Genomic DNA, 19222 nt, shown 5'->3' on the forward strand with positions numbered 1-19222 from the left:
GTAAGTTAGCAACACAGATTGAATCATTTTCATTTTGCATGTTTTTTAAAAAGCAGTCTTTTTTTGCTATATTTGCTGCAGGCCCGGCGTGTCTGCCTCGTGCACGGTCTTGAAAAGCGAAACCCCCTTTTTTAAAGTCATTTTAATTGAATTTGTTCTGAAATAGTAATAGTGGTTGGTGTTTTGGCATTTCCAGACAATCAGTAGTGTTAAAATATACACAGAAATACTGTATACAGTGTGGAAGTGAAAAGATATCATACAGTATGTATGTATAATTGCAGAAGCAATTTTTGTACAGAAGGCATGTATAAAAGAATAACTGAGGAGCCTTGTATCCAGCTGTACATTCACAAGGGCTGCAGATTAACACAGTCTATCCATATTTTTATTTTAAATGCTATGTCTTGTGTAGTTTAACTTATTCTTCTGAATAAGGTCATTTTTATTCTCTTTTTTACACCCCAGCACTCCATAACTCATCAGCTGAGTCCAGAGCCTTGTCCACTTCTCTACACCATCTCCCCCAAGCCTTGTGTATATGTTTAAGAAGGAGATGTAATAATTCCACACACTTACATAGTGTCTTTCTGGACTCTCCACTCAAAGCACTTTACAGGTAATGGGGACTCCCCCCCACCACCACCAATGTGCAGCCCCACCTGGATGATGCAACAGCGAAGCAGAGTGCTCCTGTACTCTCACCACACACCAGCTATCAATGGGGAGGAGAGCAGACTGATGAAGCCAATTCACAGATGGGGATTATCAGGAAGCCGTGATTGGTAAAGGCCAGAGGGAAAAAGGGGCAGGACATTGGGGTAATACCCCTACTCTTTTCAAGAAATGGCCTGGGATTTTTAATGACCATGAAGAGTGAGAACCTTGGTTTTAAGTGCCTTTTTTACAGTACAGTGTCCCCGTCACTATACTGGGGCGTTAGGACCCACACAGACCACAGGGAACACCCACTACTGGTCCCACTAACACCTCTTCCAGCAGTAACCTCAGCTTTCCCATGAGGTCTCCCATCCAGGTACTGGGCAGTCATGCGTTGAAGGGCGTTTTAAATCAACGAGTGCTAACAAGTCAAAATCCTGGTCCACCAGTGGTGATTCTGGTATTGTCTAATTATTTCTTTGACATTAAATTCATATTTGACGATGTAAAGGGATACAGTCTAAATCAGCGAGGGAGAGGGAGAAGGGCAAGGTCTCTGGGTCTACTTCCTCTTTAGGATGTATTCCACTTTCACCCGTGTTCCTAGATTTGTGAAGAAGTTGACCAATCAATTTCTGCTTTAACGCACAGTATTTTGTCTTAAAACACAAATAAATAACAGAAAGTAAGCACCAGAGTATGCCTTATAAAAAAACAACTGGAGAATAATTCGCTATTCGGTACTATTTTCTGAACTTGCAAACTTGAACATTTTTAAGGGAACCATGTTTATAATACTTTAAGTCCTGAGAGCGGCCTCATATGGTTTGCTGCTGAAAAACCTGTGGGAAGATTATAAGACGTCACCTCTTGCCTTGTGTACAGTAACGTCATTCGCCCTCAACCCAATGCTCTCCGCACGCTGACCTGTTACCATGAAATTAGATCTCAGGTCAATATCAGTTTATGATGGGAGAGCCTCTTTTTTGTCAACTACTGCCCTCTGCTGGACATCATGAAGAACTGCACACCTGAACTATGTGATTCCAAAGGGTTTTTTATATTCCAAATCTACTTATTTTTCCTCATTAAAATAGAGGGAGATGTCACAATTTGTTAAGAACTCGTGTACAGTAAGGATTAGCACCTTGAAGCTGTGGAGCGCTTTGCAAAGTGTTTTCTTAAAATGTAATTTATATAATACATTATATTAATATATTATCGTATCTCTGTAGCTCATTAATTGTATGTTCCATAGTTCACCATATACAATAAGCTGAAAACTTCAAATTAAAGAAAAAGCACTCCCTTGGTATTTGTAAGGCTGTTAAGGATGGTTTATCGATTGTTTTCCGATAGTCAAAGCCAATTATATAATCACTGAAAAGTGTTATATCCTAGCAACAAGATATAACCTGTTACAAGATACAGGGAGGTTAAGTTTCCCATCTTTTCCATCTCTACACAGTTTAGGAGACCAAGCAATCCAGCCAAATATTCACAAGTAGTGCCTGCAGTTTAAGATTTGTTGGACTTGACCCCAGGAACAGTAACTCCGAGGCAACAGGATAGTTACCAAGGATACATGATCAGCCCACACAACCATGGCAACCAGTAACTAAGTAACATGGTTTAAAATAGAGAACAGATGAAGACTGCCTACCAGACAATCAGTTTTGCTGTCTAAATATTAAAGACCAGTTCCCTGGAAAAAAATCCAACAACATTTGCCTTTCAACCAGTGTGCAGAAGGGGGCGCTCTTTTAAGGGCTAATGGGTACAATGGTGCTCACAATAAAGATCTAAAAAAATCTCTCGTGAAATTATCAAATTTAAACACCATCTTCAGCTAATCTAACCTGTTTATCCTAACTAATAATGTTTTTAAATAAAATTGTAATAAAAATTATTGCAAAAGTATCAACATAAATTGGGATTTGAACAGTCAGATTGTCAGATTTGACAGTGAACAAGTATGTTATTTGTTCCAGCATAATTCATTTGTTTTACTCATAAACTCATTTTTATTTGCTGGATGTCCAAGAAATGAAGTTCTTCCTTCAAGAATTTTTGGTAATCAAGGCTGTCTGTTTTAGTAAAACTGTAAGTTGTAAGGAAAGTTTTAAGTGATGGAAACCGAACAGTGAGTTCTAGATAATTTCAAAATGATAGGACCCACTAATTTCAAAATGATAGGACCTTGTCAGACCTGATATTAACCATTCCAAAAACTACTGCTGAATGCTTTGCCTTCACTGAATTGTGCAGGCCTTTAGAAATTAGCAGTTCTACAACAGAAGAAATTTAGCTGCCAGTTGAGATTGGGATAAAATTAACGAGAACATGTTGGCATAACACAGAATATAAACCTAAACCCTCCACAGCTATGATCCTCCAGAGCCCCAGTCCAGTTACTTTCATGTTCTAGATCACCCATATCTAAGTGAGAACAGTTCATGTTCTAAGCAATTGTGCGATTTAGTCAGTTAAGAGAGTTTCTTTCCTTGAAGGATTGGTTGTGCAATTTTGGTCACACATTATCTCCAAATGTCCTAATTTAGCAAATCATCTGCTTAACTGATTGCAATTCGATTGATCCAAGCCCTTAGAAATTGTTCATGTAACATCTCTAAAAAAGACCTGCTGGACTGGGGCTGTGCAGGGGCAGGGCTGTGGATCCTGCATTCACACGGAGACAGTCTCAGCTCCCAGTAACGAGGCTCAGGAAGCTGGGGAAGAGCACACATTGATCGCAACCAGATCACAGTAAAACGGCTGAAAATAACAATCCAATTTACACCATGACTGTGGCTTGCAGGTGCATTCTGTGATCTGTGTGTCCTTTCAGCAGCTTACAATTGGAGGCCCTTCTGATCTAACAGGTCTGTAGCCCACGAGGGGTAGCCTCAGCTTTCGAAGACTGCAGTGTTTCACCGGCATCAGGGTGGCCCTCAGGATGTAGAACACCTTCCAGATGAAGAATAATAAAGAGGCTTTCTCATGCAGTGCAGGACTGTCTTATACTATGTAATTGGAAATATGGGCCTACTTCTCACTCTTTCCTTGAATAAGCTGAATAAGTATGTGAATGTACTATATACATAATGAGCACTTCTTTCTTCATCCATTCACCCATTTTCTCATCCTTTATTCAATTCAGGGTCCCTGGGGAGTCGTAGTTAGTCCTGGCAAGCAAGGGGCTCAAGGCAGGGCAATCCCTGGAGAAGTCACCAGTCCATCTCAGTTCTTCTTCATTAAGCAATAAAATATGTGCGATCAAAAGGATGATGGGCTTTGGCTCCAGCTGCAGAGCTGTGCCGCAATTCTGCCGCATGACACAGACAAACCCAACAGCTTCCTTTCTCAGAGTCTAGGGAAAGGAAGACTTTTACCCTGGAAGAGTAGGGAAAAGTATTGTGTTTAAGAGGCAGGCCGTCTTAAAGCCTTAGGTGTGAACTGGATGTCAAAGATGACCAGGTCTTCTTGCTCTGCCTCCGGAGAGGTGGGGACTGTTCTGGTGCAAAGCAGCACTTATTTGAGCTCTTGGCCTTGAGGGGCCGAAAGTAAAAATGCAAGGGTGAGTTAAAAAAAAAAACTGAAGGCTTTGTGTAGCAAGGTGTATGCCCTAATGATCTGCATGCAATTGCAAGCAATTAAGTGGATTGAGCGGTGGATGAACCACAAGTCTAGAAATCAAGACTCAGAATCAAGAAGGGAGATAGTGGGACCTGCTATGACCTCCTACACGAAAAAACCAAAAAACACAGCTGCCCGTAGCAGAGTATTAAGATTACAAGAGGAAGATACCAATAAGGCCTGATAACCACCAGCCAGTCTGAAAGCGGAAGAATGCCAGCTGTGCAATCTGTCTTAAGGCCATAAAGTTGCGCAGGGCAGGATAGCCCTGGTGCGCTTTGCATTTCGGAGACAGAAGCTTCAGCTCTGCTCTTGACCACAAGGGCCTACAGTTTGTGTGGTGCAGGCCTTGGTCAGAAGGCTGTTCCCCCAGCTGGGCGGGCGTCTGCCTGTCCTGTCCAGATTACACCACAGCCCTTGCAGCCTAAATAGTTTGAAATATGGCAGGAAGTACCCGGCCCCTTGCCTGCACTGCTGGTCACAGGATGGCGAGTAGGCTTTTCTCAGAACTGGGCAGGAAAGCATTCATAATCCTGGCAGGGAGACAAGCCATGCAGAGAGGGAGGCTCTAACCACATAGCTGAGAGCTGGGGTAGAAAAGCCTTCAAGGTGGGTTATCGCAGGCACCATATGTCCCCAGGGAGGGCTGTTTGAGGCTGTGTAGGGGTCTGTGGGGAAAAAGTGCATGCCCCTAACTGAATGGGAGTCCCGGGTGTTAATCTTCCAGTGTCACTCATGCGGCCAACACATAATGTCTCCAGGGGGAAAAAAAACTGCGCACTCAGGAAATGTGGGAAAGAGTCACTTCCTGTACTGAGTTTGGTAAAACACTTTGCTGAAAAAAAATGGAAATAAGCAATTTTACACTGCCTTCTCTACCTTGGCAATGCTTTGTGAGTGAAAATGTGCTAATATGCCATTTAAGACCTCATTCAGGGTCCGACAGATTGTTGAGATTACTGTTGCCTGATTATACCATGCTGGAAAAATGCTGTGGTTACTAGAATGATCTCCCTATAAAAAAATAATGCGACATACTCACAAATACATTAAATGTGCTTTGCTCACAAAAATGTAGATTGTATGGAGACATACTTCTCAAATGCAATTGCAGATTACAGACACAGATATTAGACTTTCTGGGTTAGAATCAAACTGTAGGAGGGAGGTTTTCAACAAACCTTTACTAATCTGTGCATTTAAAAAAATCTATATATATTATTGCACCACAAATAGGAATGTAAGATTAGTTACATCCTAAAAACCAAACCGGTTTCCTAGATTAGAGGGAAATTAATAAATTCCTAAACTCTTTGCAGATACAAATACAGTGCTACAAAAACTTGTGCTGCACTACTACAGACTTCAGGGAATTGTTAAGGTTTCTGTGCTTTTAGCGTGGTATTCCCAATAACCTGTTCCTGTAAAGCACTGTACAAGCAGCCATTGCCCATTATCTAAAGGTGTGGGTGAAAACAGTGAAATGAGCTCCAACATCATGAAAAAGATGGTCTTATTTCACTATTTCAAACATTGTGTTGGGACCACTTCTCAAACTGGTCAGTCACAAAGAAAAAAATAATTTCACAGCTCTACAGTTAATAAACCAATGAACTGCACTGTTGATGATCAGCTTTGATGCTGATAATATTTCTACACACAACAAAACCCTTTCTCTCTTCTACTTCCTCAAATGACCTGCAGGCTCCAGCTTGCCTGTTGTAATGGTAAATTGCATCCCAAATGCCAAGAATAACTTGGACACATTGACTGCGGGTTATTCCTGCCAAATAAAGTGGCTAAAACTCAGGAATCTTCCTGGACTTTACTTTACTTCCTGGGCAGCCTTTTCTCATTCCAAGCACCAGATGTTACATGTTTCGATGTAACAACCAGCAGGTTTTCCTCTTTTTGGCGTGGTATTCTTTCTATACAAACAGCAACCGGACCCTGTGTGGTTCTCAAGCTTTATCAAACCAATGCACTTAACCTTAGTTTAAGGGAAACTAAAGACACAGGTACAATGGCTTCTTGAGGTCTGAGCCCCAGTTTAGGACACTTGAGGGACCACATGCCTGCCTGGCTGCTGACAGCTGTAACTTAAGATCCAAAATGGATCCCCACACAGAAAACCTGTGCAACACAAGGAAAAGGACAATGCTTTCACAAGAGTCTCCCATTTCTTTAAATCACCTGAGGCGACGTCGCAGCTCAATTAAATTAAGCACACTAACCAAACAGCTGCCACAAGAAATCAAGTATACACCACAGACTTTGTCTTGTGTCTTTTAAATGTCACACCTGGCACATACTGTATATTAAATCTCCCCATTGAGTTCCTGCAGTAAAAAAGAAGCCACACAGGTCTGTCTTTAAGCACCGGCACAGCACTGAATGTACAATAAGGGCTCCAGCAAGCTGTCGATAAAGAGTACAGCCGGGCTTTCCAGCGCAAGGTACACTATCCCCCTCATATCCCATCAGCCAGCTGAGAAAGCAGCACGCCTGGGCCCCCTGCAATGGCAGGCCAGGCAAGTGTAAACACGCGCCACACCTGCAGACAAGAGCGGAGAAAAGGACAATGAAGCCCAGCCGGGAGACTTTTCCTTCGTGGAAACGGCAGCTCTTCTCTTTGTATGCGTTGCCAAATGAGGGCGGGAGGAGGAGGAGAAGGGGGGGTTGGCGGACCTGATCAGACTTGCTTCCTCGACCCGAGCAGGCAGATTCAGCATTGTCTGTCTCAGACTGCGCCACCGAGCCTGACAAGGGCCAGGGGTCATGTCTTTATTGAGGGGAGGGCCAGCCGCTTCCTCCTGCTTAAAAGAAAAACCGTCTTACTGCACAAAACGCCGGAGCGAGAAAAAGGAGCAACACACAAAAAAAAAACGCTGAAAATTCATACCCCCTGCTCCCTGCAGCTTGATAACGAACAAAGAAGGGATACAGATAAAAAAAGGCAACAGTACAAAAACACAAAGCAATGCAAACAAAGGAGCCAATTTTATTATACTTTCATGTATACATGCCTCAGGTGGTAATAACTACACAGCTATGAAGTATTATGTTACACTGCTTTGTTTTTTTTAAGAAGTCATGTCCTTGAATAAAAACTGTAACCATGTATGTGCCTTACCACATGCTTGATACTTCAACACATTTTGTTGAACAGAAGTCAATCAGTTTTTGCTTTGCAAAATGAAATGGAGTACAAGGGTGTTTCAGGTGGAATCCCGGCTGGCACCTGTGGACAGCGCGGAGGCAGCACAGGAAATGACCTCCGCGGTCCCATGCCGGGCTCTTGCTGTCCAGCAGCCCTCTCTCACACACACCTGCAGGATGGGTCCGCGCCGGGGACCTAGCTGAAACAGTCCAGGCTGGCTTTGGCACGCTCCATCTCGTGAAGAAAGCTGTAAAACTGGGGCAGTGTCAACTCTGCAGGAAAAAAAAAAAACACAAATGTGCCAAATCTGTGAGAAGACACAGATTCTGATTTGAGGAGGGCAGCTGGTGTTACAAAGGCGCTTAACGTTTTGGTTTTTTTCCTAAAAGCTCAAGTTTGAATTTTGGCAGTCTATGCATTTTCTACTCTCCATAAACACAATATTCTCATTTTCCATCTCCAGAAATAACAAACTGAATGGAATAAAAGGGTAGCACAGTGGCTAGCATGGCTGCCTCAAGGCACTGAGGTCTTGGGTTCGATTCCCGGGGTGCTATCTGTGTGGAGTTTGTATGCTCACCCCACCACTGCATGGGTTTCCTCTGGGTACTCCGGTTTCCTCCCACAGTCCAAAACCATGCTGGCAGGTAAACTGGTCCTGGTGTGAGAGTGTGTCTGTGTGTGCCCTGTGATGAACTGGTGTCCCATCCAGAGTGTACCCTGCCCTGGGCCCTTTGCTTGGTGGAATAATGTTGTGATGGATGGAATAAGGTTTTGGCATAGTACTCACCCATATAAACATTTTCTAGTGAATTTCCCTTTCTTATGACCAACTTCAGCTGCGAGAAGACAAAGACATAATAGTAACATTATCTCCAAACAATACTATTCCACATTAATCAGTCCAGCACAGGCATTGGCACTGTGGGAAAACACAGAGGAGGCTGAGATCCCACGGGATTATGATGAATTCTCAGCTACAGTGCTGCAGAGTGCACACTGTACAAATCAAGACAAATGCTTTATACTCATATTAGTGAGCCTGAGCAGCCCCTAACTTATTTTGTACATCCCCTGTCCCTGTACAACAACATACACATCTCCAACAGAAAGGAATAAAGCACCCCAAGTAAAACACAAAAGCTAGCCCTTATGCCCTGCAATGCCAATGCAATCCCTTTATTTAATTCACTGGCAGCACTACAATGACTTCCTGCTACCCTAGCAGTGTGATATTTTCACACCTCAATATCCATATGATAACCAGACCACTGAAAAATCACAACTTTCATTTAAACATGGAGCAAAACTTTCAGGGCCACTGTGGCAGACAGTCACAAAGAAGGACCCCAAGCAGTCAGCAATGGGTCAGGGGCTTCATCAGCTCATTGAGAATGCTTCGTTCTGACTGGATGAAATGCAGTCTTTGAGAAGAAATACCCAGATTACTGAAGGGGTTTTGGAAATGAATGAATGAAAGCTCACAAGGATCTTTCAATTGGAAGGTTAAGAGTGTGAAAGGCAAAAAGCAAGCAAGTTCCTGACTAGAGGAAGAACCTGTCAAAAGATCTCTTCAAGAGAGGTCTTATGCAACCTTGGGCTAAAAAAAACTCCCTGTCAGTCCTGAGCATTTCCGAGCTCCACTGAGGTAGCTCCACACCTGAGGCAGCTTGAACACGGGATGCTTAGTACTGGATTAAATTTTCATGCCGCAGAAACAACATTGGCAAGGAACAGCTGAGGCTTCCTTCCACAGTTAAATATCGCCAGTTTATGAAAAGGAGGAATTAAATTAGCAGTAACCTTACTTGTAAAAAGATGCTTCCAACCTTTAGCAGCTCACTGGTTCCAGCCGTTACTGAAAAATAAAATAAGAATTCACGTTGTAATCCCAATTGACTACACTTTTCATCAGAGAAGCTGGACAAGCTGGCAAACAAGAGGACTGCCCTGAGAGATAAATGTGAGGAGTTTCTGCAGCATCTGAAGGCTTAATAAAGTTTACGATACTTCTTGTGACAACACCTGGCAAAATAATCAATTACTCAAACATATTGTTAGATCTGCCCAGCAACGTATTTTCACAAATCATACTCACATTACACCTTGGGGTCTAAAATGTTATGCAGTAAAGACAAGCTCTTTGTTTGAGGACAGCTGTACAGCATACAAAGATCTTGACTTATGAATTAAGGTATGTGTATTAGTTCTTAAAGACAACCTTTCTAGCACAAGAAATGCCTGAGGGGCCTACAATACCATTAAAGGTATATTATCTGGAAAACTAAAACTCTGAGTCATCAGTACAAACACAGAATGGGTATAACAACAAAACATAGTACAATTTATTTATACACATTGTATATAATTTACATGATGTAGTGGGCCTCCCATTACTGCATTGCCATTTCTGTAGTGTACAGCCTTGTGGTAGGACAATACTTTAAAGTTAAGGTGCAAAAAAGAGACTTCATCTCTCAGTCCAGTCCATTTTACCTCCGAATTTCCACTCCATGTCCACGAGCTGATTGACCATCAAGGTCTGTCCAACTGCTAGCCTGGAGATCAACGGGAAGTGAGCCTTCCACTGCAAATGACAAGGAAACATCAGATAAGATTGCAGCAATCACTGTAGAAGGTCTCGGCTGCTCCGTATTGATGCACTTTCACCCTTAATGAACTGTCTAAAGGAGCCAGAGTTTTGCCAAAGTGAGGCAAGGTACTTCACTCTTCATGATCACTATTTTTTACAGCAGCTGTACTAACTATGTACCACTTTCACAAAGCTGACCTGAAATTTTAGTTCCTCTTTGCTTTATGTGCAAATGTGTCTGGAGCAGAGTGAAGGGTGCTGTTTCCTAGACTGCACGTTCATCTGCAGCAGTACAAGAAGGAGTGTTTTGGAGCACAAGTAATTAAAAACATAAATGTAATAATAAACAAAATCATAAGCTGTACTTCATATCCACACAGAACCGAATACAGCCAGATCATCATTCGCTTGTATGTGGTAACGGAGAAGAAAGTACCTGGTTTGAAAAATGATGAGCCTTGTCTTCACTCAGACCTATAAACACAATGCAAACACAGGTATCAGTGTGACTAATTGTGGCAATGAGCCATTTGGGTTTTGACAATTTTATGGATTAAACCCAGCATACCAAGAGTGATCAGATCTGCTTTCACTTGATCTGCATTCAGGTTGTTCTTCAGAGCACCTAACATTAAAAACAAAATACAAATGTCAAGTGTAATAAAAGCAGTGTTCTCCTTCATGGGATATTCAGAGATTAGAGCTGCAATATTCAAATCTCAATAGACTTCCAGAAGACACTTTTCCGGAGTCCGGGCAAAATTGACACGTTGTTCCCCTGCAAGCAGCAGACTGCTCCAAAAAGCTTCTGATTGTTGGGAATAACCACTACAAGCTTCGCATTTCACAAAAAATCTCAATGAATTAAAAACGGATAGTGGGTGGTAATTCATTTCCACTGGTGGAGGCTAATTATCTTTAAGTACATGCTTCTTTAAATGGCTTCATCACTCTGTTCACCTCCATGCTGATAGCTGATGTGTGGTGAGCATACTGGCGCTGGCCAGTCCAGTCAGGGGCAGATTCACATTGGTGGAGGAGGTTCCCCATTGCCTGTATAGCGCTTTTCTGGATACTCCGCTGAAAGCATTATAGAAATGTAAGTAATATATGATGATGATGATGAATATTAGTATTATTCTAATTGATTTCAAACCATTTGCAACATAAATCTCACAACTATAGTTTAATTTTCAGCACCTTCTTGAGCTTTGAAAGTGATTGGTTTGTCATTGAGCGTGCGCATCTTTTTAAAAGACTTTGCTGTGTTCGGTAAGGGGGTGACCACAGCAACGCTGCCACCAAAGAGCAGCACAAAAGCAAACTGCTGATAAGCCTGCTTACCATTGGGTACCAACAGGACACTTTTCACCAGGTTTCGGAGAGGCCCGGGACTCATCCCATTCTCTGTTGCAAAGTCATTTAGCTGCGTCATGAATCTGTCCGTCTGAAGGAAGGAAGAAAGGAAGAAAACAAACACAAGCTGTCTGGACAAGCAGAGCCACAAGCTGCAGAAGATGAATCCTTACAGCAAAGACAGCCTAGCAATCCACATTATGTGCTTTACATCCTGACAAGAAAATACTTGCCTTCCTTTGGCCTGGGCTTTTAGTAAACCCCCTCCTGCCGCTATCAATAAAATCTGTTTGCTTTCAAGACACAATAGTTAGTAACCTTTTGAAACTGCTGTCAGAATTAAAGATGGTTAAAAAACAATAGAAAGAGGAGAGTTGCAGCAACATTCAGTTCAAGTGAAGCAAAAAAGGCATTATTAAAAGACAGTTTTACCTCTTTGGGTTCTATCAAGAAGCGGAAGAGAATGTCTGCCAAACTCACAAATTGCTGGAACATGACAAAGGACAAATAAAGGAAAATTACTCAGCATTCAGCCCAAGAGTGAACAGTGTGAAAACAGAGAGTTCAGGACATATTCCACTTCCCTTGCATGCATCTGTTACACTAGTTTGAAATCTGGCGTGAACATAGATGGGAAACTGATTTTTTGTCAGCCTTGTGGGTCAGCTAACGCTTGAATACTGGATGGACTTGAAACGGGAATGCAATCGCTTTATCCCGGAAGATGTACCTGATTTCAGATTTCCCTCATTAGATTTAATCTTTTTTTAAAATAGTTTGCAGTACCAACTGCACCCGCAGTGCTGAATCTGGAACAAACAAGCTCAGGCTGAGACTCATCACACCTCTGTCTAGTCCAAATGTGCATTTGTATTTCCTGAACGCTACCTGCTGGCAGGTTTCTCCCTGTCCTCCCCACTTCAGGTTAAAGCTGGGTTGACATGTACCCCATTCGCTCAGATTTGCTCAACACGTTAGTTGAAGAATGAACAGATGTCACACTGCTGCTCTACAGGCCTGCATTAAAGGTGCAACTTTCTATTGCATTCACAGCTGAATAAACCTCACGAGCATGACTTTGATGAAAGTCAAAATAACGGAGTAGTGAAACACGCTTTAGCAACAACAGGCTTCAGCTTATAAAAGACTCTGACAATGGTAGAACCCTTTAGTTTTTTCCAAACATAAAAAGTGTTTTGCACCTGGTGCTTGGTTAATTATTCACCTTGCACATGCAGACCAAAAATAATGGATCACCAATCAAGGATTATATCCATAAAACCTGTAATGTAAGAGTAGAGTCTTCACTGTGGTCTGGTAGTTTTCTATTTTTTTAGATTATTCAATTTTTTAAAATGTGTCTGAGTTACATGGAACAGTAATTTGATGACTGCATTCTGGTTACATTTATGACTGTTGAGTAATTTATGGGTCACTAACCCATTGTACGCACCTGTAGGCAAAGCTGTGTAGTTTGGACTGCAGAGTGACAAAAGCTTTGCTGTGTAATATTCCCAATATACTGATCCCTTGCACCATTTAAAACAAGATATCAGACCTTTTCCCCAAAAATTACTATATATTTTATGTGCATTGCTAAATATTTTTTTAAAATATTTATATATTTTTTAAAATATTTATGCTGTTTTTTCTCCTGATTGTTTGGGGACTTTTAAATAATTGGTTCTGCTATTTAAAACAAACTAAACTGCATGCAAGCTTGACTATGCTGATTAACTTCCATAGATACTTAAGCAGATTTGTAGGAATTCATGAAGCAGAGTTTAACAATCAGATATAGACATAGAGATGACTTTTCCCTGTCTTGAGGTTTTGAGGTTTTTCGCAAGTTGATCTCTTTGCTGTGTTCAAGTTAAGCTAACTCCAGTAAAAATCAAGATGAGAATAACGAATTTATTACAGTCTATTGCAAAGGGTGGCTACTGGGGTTCATCAGTTCACAAAGTTCTTGCATAAAGTTACATTTGTAATGTGAGTGAAGCAGTTATATAACAGTACACTCTAGTCGATTTCCGGGCAGAATATGTAGTTGGCTGAAAATCAGTGGAATGCCTTCGATACAGCTGTTGAAATATGACAGTACATCCGTAACTGAGGCTTCAGTGAGTGCTGTCGTGCTGTCATGTGACATCTTTATTTTGAGACGAGACGGGTTTCCGTTCCACGCTGTAAAAACGTTGCATTACTTCACAGATTATTAATCCAGGACAAAAATCGAAATACAAAACGTACACGTTTGATGATCAATCTAAAAAACCCTAACTAAAGTGTCTTTTACATATTAAATTCTTGCAAAAGTCGGATTATGTATAGTATGTGTAAGTACTGCCATCTCTGTTTGCAAGAGCATTTAATATTTCTTCTGATAGACCTTACCTGCTCACTCAGTTTGTTTAGATTTTGGAAGTCCGCACTAACCGAGTCTGGTAAAACGTCTTTAGTAAACTGTAGCTGCAACATTTTGTCCCTTTCCAGCTGTAGCCGTTACTGGTCTGCTGTCACTTCCTACAACAAGCTGATCAGCTGATCAACAACAAACGTGCACCCTTCACTTTCCTGGGAGCACTTTCGCCATTTTTATTTCCCAATAGTACTAGTAGACGACCTACTCTGCTTTCTCTTGTAAGGCATGGTGATTCTGAAAATGAAAATGTACACACTATTAAAAAACAGAAACGAGCCTAATGCACATCAATTAAACATGCTCTTTTTCTATTATACAGTTTCTATATAAAATTGGATCATATTTATTGCCCCAATATGCTTGCGTGGTGATTTACATTAATTACTAGATGTTTTTTTTTTATTTAAAACAACAATATATCACAAAGATTATGCAAAATATGTCAACATCTGTATATGTCTTTGTCACCATATGTTTCCATATAAAATTTGAATGAATGCACAGATTTAGGAAATTTGCACACTGTAAATGTCAGTTTTCCTAAACGGATCTGTTGATTTTAGAAACAGTTTTTGTCTTAAAGCTGGGACAGTGATGCATTCTAGGTAGCACTAACGATAATTAATTATTTATTGCTGTAATAGAATACTACAGTATAAAGTTTACGATCTGTTCCAGATAAGGTCAGTCACAGGAGAGCTGCTCACGAATAGGTAAAACAAGTAGAAAAGGTAAAAGGTTTTCGGTCTCTTCGCGTTATTTTAATACAAAGAAAATGTTAGAAAATATCTAACAAAATCTTCCCGCGTTTTTCTACACGTGGATAAACGATATCTAAGTTTTGTAGGTATGTGATATTTTTTATTCTGAAAGAAACGTAAAGTAAGCAATAATCTAATTGTTCAATTGTAAATTAAATTGCTTTTTATCTCGGTAGAAAGTCAAATGTATCTTGTATGTTAAATGCACGCGTTTACAGGCGTTTATATTAGGAGGGAATGTATTTTTAAATGTATTATTATTATTATTATTATTATTATTATTATTATTATTATTATTATTATTATTATTATTATTATTATTATTATTATTTGGGTTAAATTTGTTTGTGTTAAAAAGACCAAAACATGGTCTGGAATTACCTTCATATCCGTACTTATTGTAAGGGACAGTGGGAGTTCTATCCACCCTATATATGATATGTTTTTAGCACTTGAAATGCACTCACAAAAATCATTTACTTAACAGTACGACCAAGAAGGTCTTTATAACACTTAGAGCATTTCAAAGAATTTCTAGACCTGAAAATGGACTACATGGACTTCTGTACAAAAACAGGTCAATCATACATTTTCTGAATTGTAGACCCGTGGAAATATGTTAATCGTTTTCTTTGTCCATTGCAAGTGCTGTGTTATTGCTGTCCGTCTTGCAATAGCACTTGTAAGTAATTATAAAAAATCATCAGAGAAATCACATGTATTGCTGATTTGCAGCGGTTCCTTATTTTACTTTAGACTGATTGAATCTGACATGCAGTTGGAACGTTTAAATGATAACATTGGCGCATGAAGATTACACGTAGATAACATTTCAGGTATCCATATTTGTATTTATTTACTGTATATTAGCAAAATTCCCCGTCTGTGCAGTTCTAAATCACATGCAATAAGGTGCACAATTCTTATGGGAGATGATTTACCAGGGTAATGACTGTGCTTTAACGTTTGGGTTTATTCTTATAGTAAAACGTTTCACCACAAAACAAATAATGGCATGGATCACAGAAAGATAAGTATTGTATTCTAATTATACTGCCTGTGCCAAGAAAATAAATCTCTTTGAGCAAATGACCTTATGCCTTGACATGGACAAAGCTCCAAATAGTGTACTTTATCAAAATGCACCTGCATCACACCTGGATTAAACACACAAAACCAGGTGTTTCAGTTTGTTTTGTCAACTTTTCTCATGAGAGACCCAGACCATTGAAGTCTGTTGAAACGTGTAATGTTTTTCACTGTGCGTGTTTTATGTACATTTCGAAAGACACAACATAACAAATCAGTATTTCAGATGTTTTTCATTAACAAATTCCTGCTTGTGTGTTGTGGTGAGTTACACATTTTCAATGGAAGAATCTTCCTTACTTCAGTAAACTAAATTATTATTTATTGTTTTTATTTCAATATGGTTACAAGGAAGTCATTATTAGTTATTAGTCATAGTGATGTTGTGTGATTAGCCTAATTGAAAGATGCTTTTATTATTTTACAAGCAAATAGAACTTTATGGTTTGTTGTGGACTTTCTACACACAACCCACAACCAGAAATGAATGAAGATTATTTTCTTCCACTTCATAAATCAATAGCAAACACAGTCTCATTTACAACAACAAACTCATATCAGTTTATTGGAACATTTGCTGAAGCCATTTGAGTGAATTAGAATAACAGCAAAGTCTGGGAACAACAGCAGTTTCTAACCCAGGAATTACAGCCACAACACTCTGAGCCTTGAGTCTACCACTTAACACTACTCAGTACCTTGGGGAGAGAATGCATGAAATATGAAATATTTAAAGAAAAGTGTGCTTTAATTTTGCAGGAATCCCAGTGTCCCACAGTCAGTACCACGCTAATGAAACAGGTAGGAAACAGTGAGTCTTTCTGCTGTATTTCTGAGAGAACGTCTACAACTTGCACATTTGTCAGTACATAACATTTTTAGTTTCAGAAGAGCAATTTTAATAAGCAGTGGGTCTGAGTAAGGAGATACAGTATAGATTCCCCATATGTAGTCTCTCAGCACATTTGTGTTTGCTTTTTACAAACCCTGAAGCTGAAGTTATGCCTAATGCTTTATAAATTAATTTAATTAAGGGAATTGACTATGATACCCCTTTTCCACAGCTTTGGGATGCATCTCTAATAATACTGAAGAAATGAGAAATGAGAAGTTACTTCACCACTTGAACTAAGGGAGAACTTTGCAAAGGGCAGTCTGGCGTTCAGCCAAGAGACTAGGATTAACAATACTACTTTTTGGCAAGTGATTCATGAAAACTTTTAGCAGCTCGTGCCTTAATTTGCCAACACCGAGCACTGGAATTCCTGTGTTTGGTATCCTGTTTTGAGAAAGTATGCATTGGCAGGTATATGAATTTAAAAAAAATATATAGTGTTAAATGCATTGCTTTTCTGTATCTGCAAAACGGTTTATATGGGAGCCTGATACGTGCAAAGTAGATGTCTGCTCAAGAAATTCATACATAACTAGCTTTGCTTAAATGAAATGCCGTGCTTTGTTTTTCGTTGCATCTGCAAAATGTTATACTCCGTAGTGTGCAGAAAAATCATTTCATTTTCACGCAAGGGGAACGCTGTTGTATCGTTTAAAATAGCAATTTTGTATGATTAATCTAGTTAAGTTGGTCAATGAAGATGCACTCCTGGACACTTTTTGAAGTCAAACGAGTTAATTTTACTTTCTACGCTGTTCGGGGCATCTCGCTTTGTGTGACTTGTTCATCGGGTCCCTTGCTCTCACATTTACACATTACACATTTTAACTGTTGCCTGTTCAATATAAAAATACGCGCAAGGATCGTACATTTTAAGATAAACAGCTCTTAGCAATATTAAAGTCTACAGCCAGGAGAAAATGACTAGCGATCAGTGCGTGGAGTCGTGAGGCAGCTCCGACATCGTGAGAAGCACAACTCACACGACACGACAGAGCAACAAAGGGGTTAACCCGTAAGGTAAATGTAGTTTTAATTTAGGCAGGGTGTGATTCGAGACCCGCGAATCGTCACGCCTGAATACTTTGTAACCTAAAAAAAAGCACGGGGGGTGAAATACAGAAGAAAGTTGTAACACTTTAACTTTAGCAACCCCAGGGACTAGAAAGCACAAAGTGTAACATGGATCAAATTTGACACTGACACCTGGGCAACTGCAGAGCTCCAACAAGAGACAGAGAGATCATTCGCCCACTTCACAGCCCTCTGCAAGGCAGCGCCAGCAACAGGTAAATTCCAATCTCAGCATTCCCTTTCGCTCAATGCGGGATCACTCTCAGCTCCGCGCTTCTGACATGCTGCATGGTAACGTAAACGCGATTTCTAAATCCGTGACTTAATTATTCTTTTGCGTGCATTTCCGAAAAAATAAACCCAGCAACACGCGTGCTTTTTTTTTTTTGGTGTGTGTGGAAATTTACACAATAGTATTATGTGGCGCTTAGAAACTTTTTTTAAAGCTCATTCTGGTTCCAGTCTAAACTTGCAAGGTCTTATGTAAGTGTTAAGGCAGGATATGGTTTTAATAACCTTGCTGTAAAGAGTAGAGGCGAGCTCAGGCGAAGAAAACGCGCAATGTCCGTTTTGGTGTTTACTTTGGATTCATGAATGGATTTAACGCCACTGTACAGAGTGTCCTACCGGCACCCAGATGTTTCGATGTTTTTAGTGTTCAGCGAGGAAGCTGGGAAGAAGTGTTTTATGTAGAACTTCTAAGTCAAACGGATAAAATGATCCTTCAGAAACAGGAAAAGTTATGAAAATAATTTTAGTGCGCGCTACATAATTTCAGTGCATTCATACATTATTTTTGGGTAGGGGGGGTATGCGGTCTTCAGTGATCCTACTCGCTCCGTCGACACGACACGTGCGCTGGATTGTTTGAGATCTGAGTTTTTGGTGTGCTGTACTCTTACAAGAGCTGTTACAGTTCTTACCTCGCAGCCAGTAAGTCACAAATTCTCATCTTCCTATGTGTGTGTGTTTCGGGGAGGGGGTGTTTGTGCATACATTCACGTTTATTTGTTTTATTTTACAGTACCCTGATGTTTTTAAACGAAATGTAACTCTCAAAATTAGGTGTGCACAATCTTACTATCAGTCGTGCCGCTGGTATTGGTTACCCTATCTGAAGAATTGAAAAACTGAGAATGCGTGAAATTATTGATTTTTGCTTATCGCGTGGCTCCATAGCGACTCTTGAACCCAAGTGAGATTAGCCGGCTGGAGCAGAAGAGAACAGAAATTAACTTGCCGTGGCATTTCATCTCTGAGGTCAGTTAATCTGATGTATGTATCTAGATATTTTCACCAAAAACGAAAGTCAGATTTTAATCTCTTGAAGTAAGAACATTGATTCTGGGACGATCTTATCAACTTGATCCATGCAGAACGCCCTTCATTAAGATTTAGTTAAAGGTACAGTTTTTGAACATTTTTTTTTAGCTCTGTGCAGTAGCATTAAGAGTCAGTTTTGTGTGACCCAGTAGGCATAGCAAGAGCAGAGCGTGCTTCTGTTTTTCGATATTTCGAGGTACAGTGTCCGCATGTTATCTTTTCCAGACATAGTGTTTTAGACTGCATTCGG

The 19222-nt window shown here is 40.3% G+C and overlaps 2 protein-coding genes across 6 annotated transcripts in view; one reads left to right on the top strand and one right to left on the bottom strand.

Moving 5' to 3' along the window:
* Window positions 1-7277: 7277 nt before the first annotated feature.
* Window positions 7278-13998, bottom strand: commd7 (COMM domain containing 7). Of its 2 annotated transcripts, XM_006639623.3 has the most exons (9): window positions 13803-13994; window positions 11838-11891; window positions 11394-11496; window positions 10618-10674; window positions 10486-10523; window positions 9953-10043; window positions 9265-9314; window positions 8247-8295; window positions 7278-7728 (listed from the first exon to the last, which is right to left on the bottom strand). In XM_006639623.3, the coding sequence occupies exons 1-9, from the start codon at window positions 13884-13886 to the stop codon at window positions 7652-7654; spliced, it is 603 nt and encodes a 200-aa protein (XP_006639686.1). In that variant the 5' UTR covers window positions 13887-13994; the 3' UTR covers window positions 7278-7651. The 2 variants fall into 2 exon arrangements, with proteins under 2 accessions (XP_006639686.1, XP_015220492.1); XM_015365006.2 differs by lacking the exon at window positions 11838-11891 and having other exon boundaries at window positions 13803-13998.
* Window positions 13999-16443: 2445 nt separating this feature from the next.
* dnmt3bb.1 (DNA (cytosine-5-)-methyltransferase 3 beta, duplicate b.1) overlaps window positions 16444-19222 on the top strand; it is a 46065-nt gene continuing 43286 nt past the window's right edge. Inside the window, exons 1-2 of one of the 4 annotated variants that reach the window (XM_069179486.1) lie at window positions 17914-17940; window positions 18454-18582. In XM_069179486.1, the coding sequence (XP_069035587.1) occupies window positions 17938-17940; window positions 18454-18582 (132 nt within the window). In that variant the 5' untranslated portion in view covers window positions 17914-17937. Of the gene's footprint in view, window positions 16482-17628; window positions 17865-17884; window positions 17941-18453; window positions 18583-19222 lie in introns of those variants that run through there. The other 3 variants (XM_015365000.2, XM_015365002.2, XM_015365001.2) reach the window with 3 other exon arrangements.

This window comes from Lepisosteus oculatus, chromosome 16 (assembly GCF_040954835.1).
Source record: "Lepisosteus oculatus isolate fLepOcu1 chromosome 16, fLepOcu1.hap2, whole genome shotgun sequence".
NCBI classification, from domain to species: domain Eukaryota; kingdom Metazoa; phylum Chordata; class Actinopteri; order Semionotiformes; family Lepisosteidae; genus Lepisosteus; species Lepisosteus oculatus.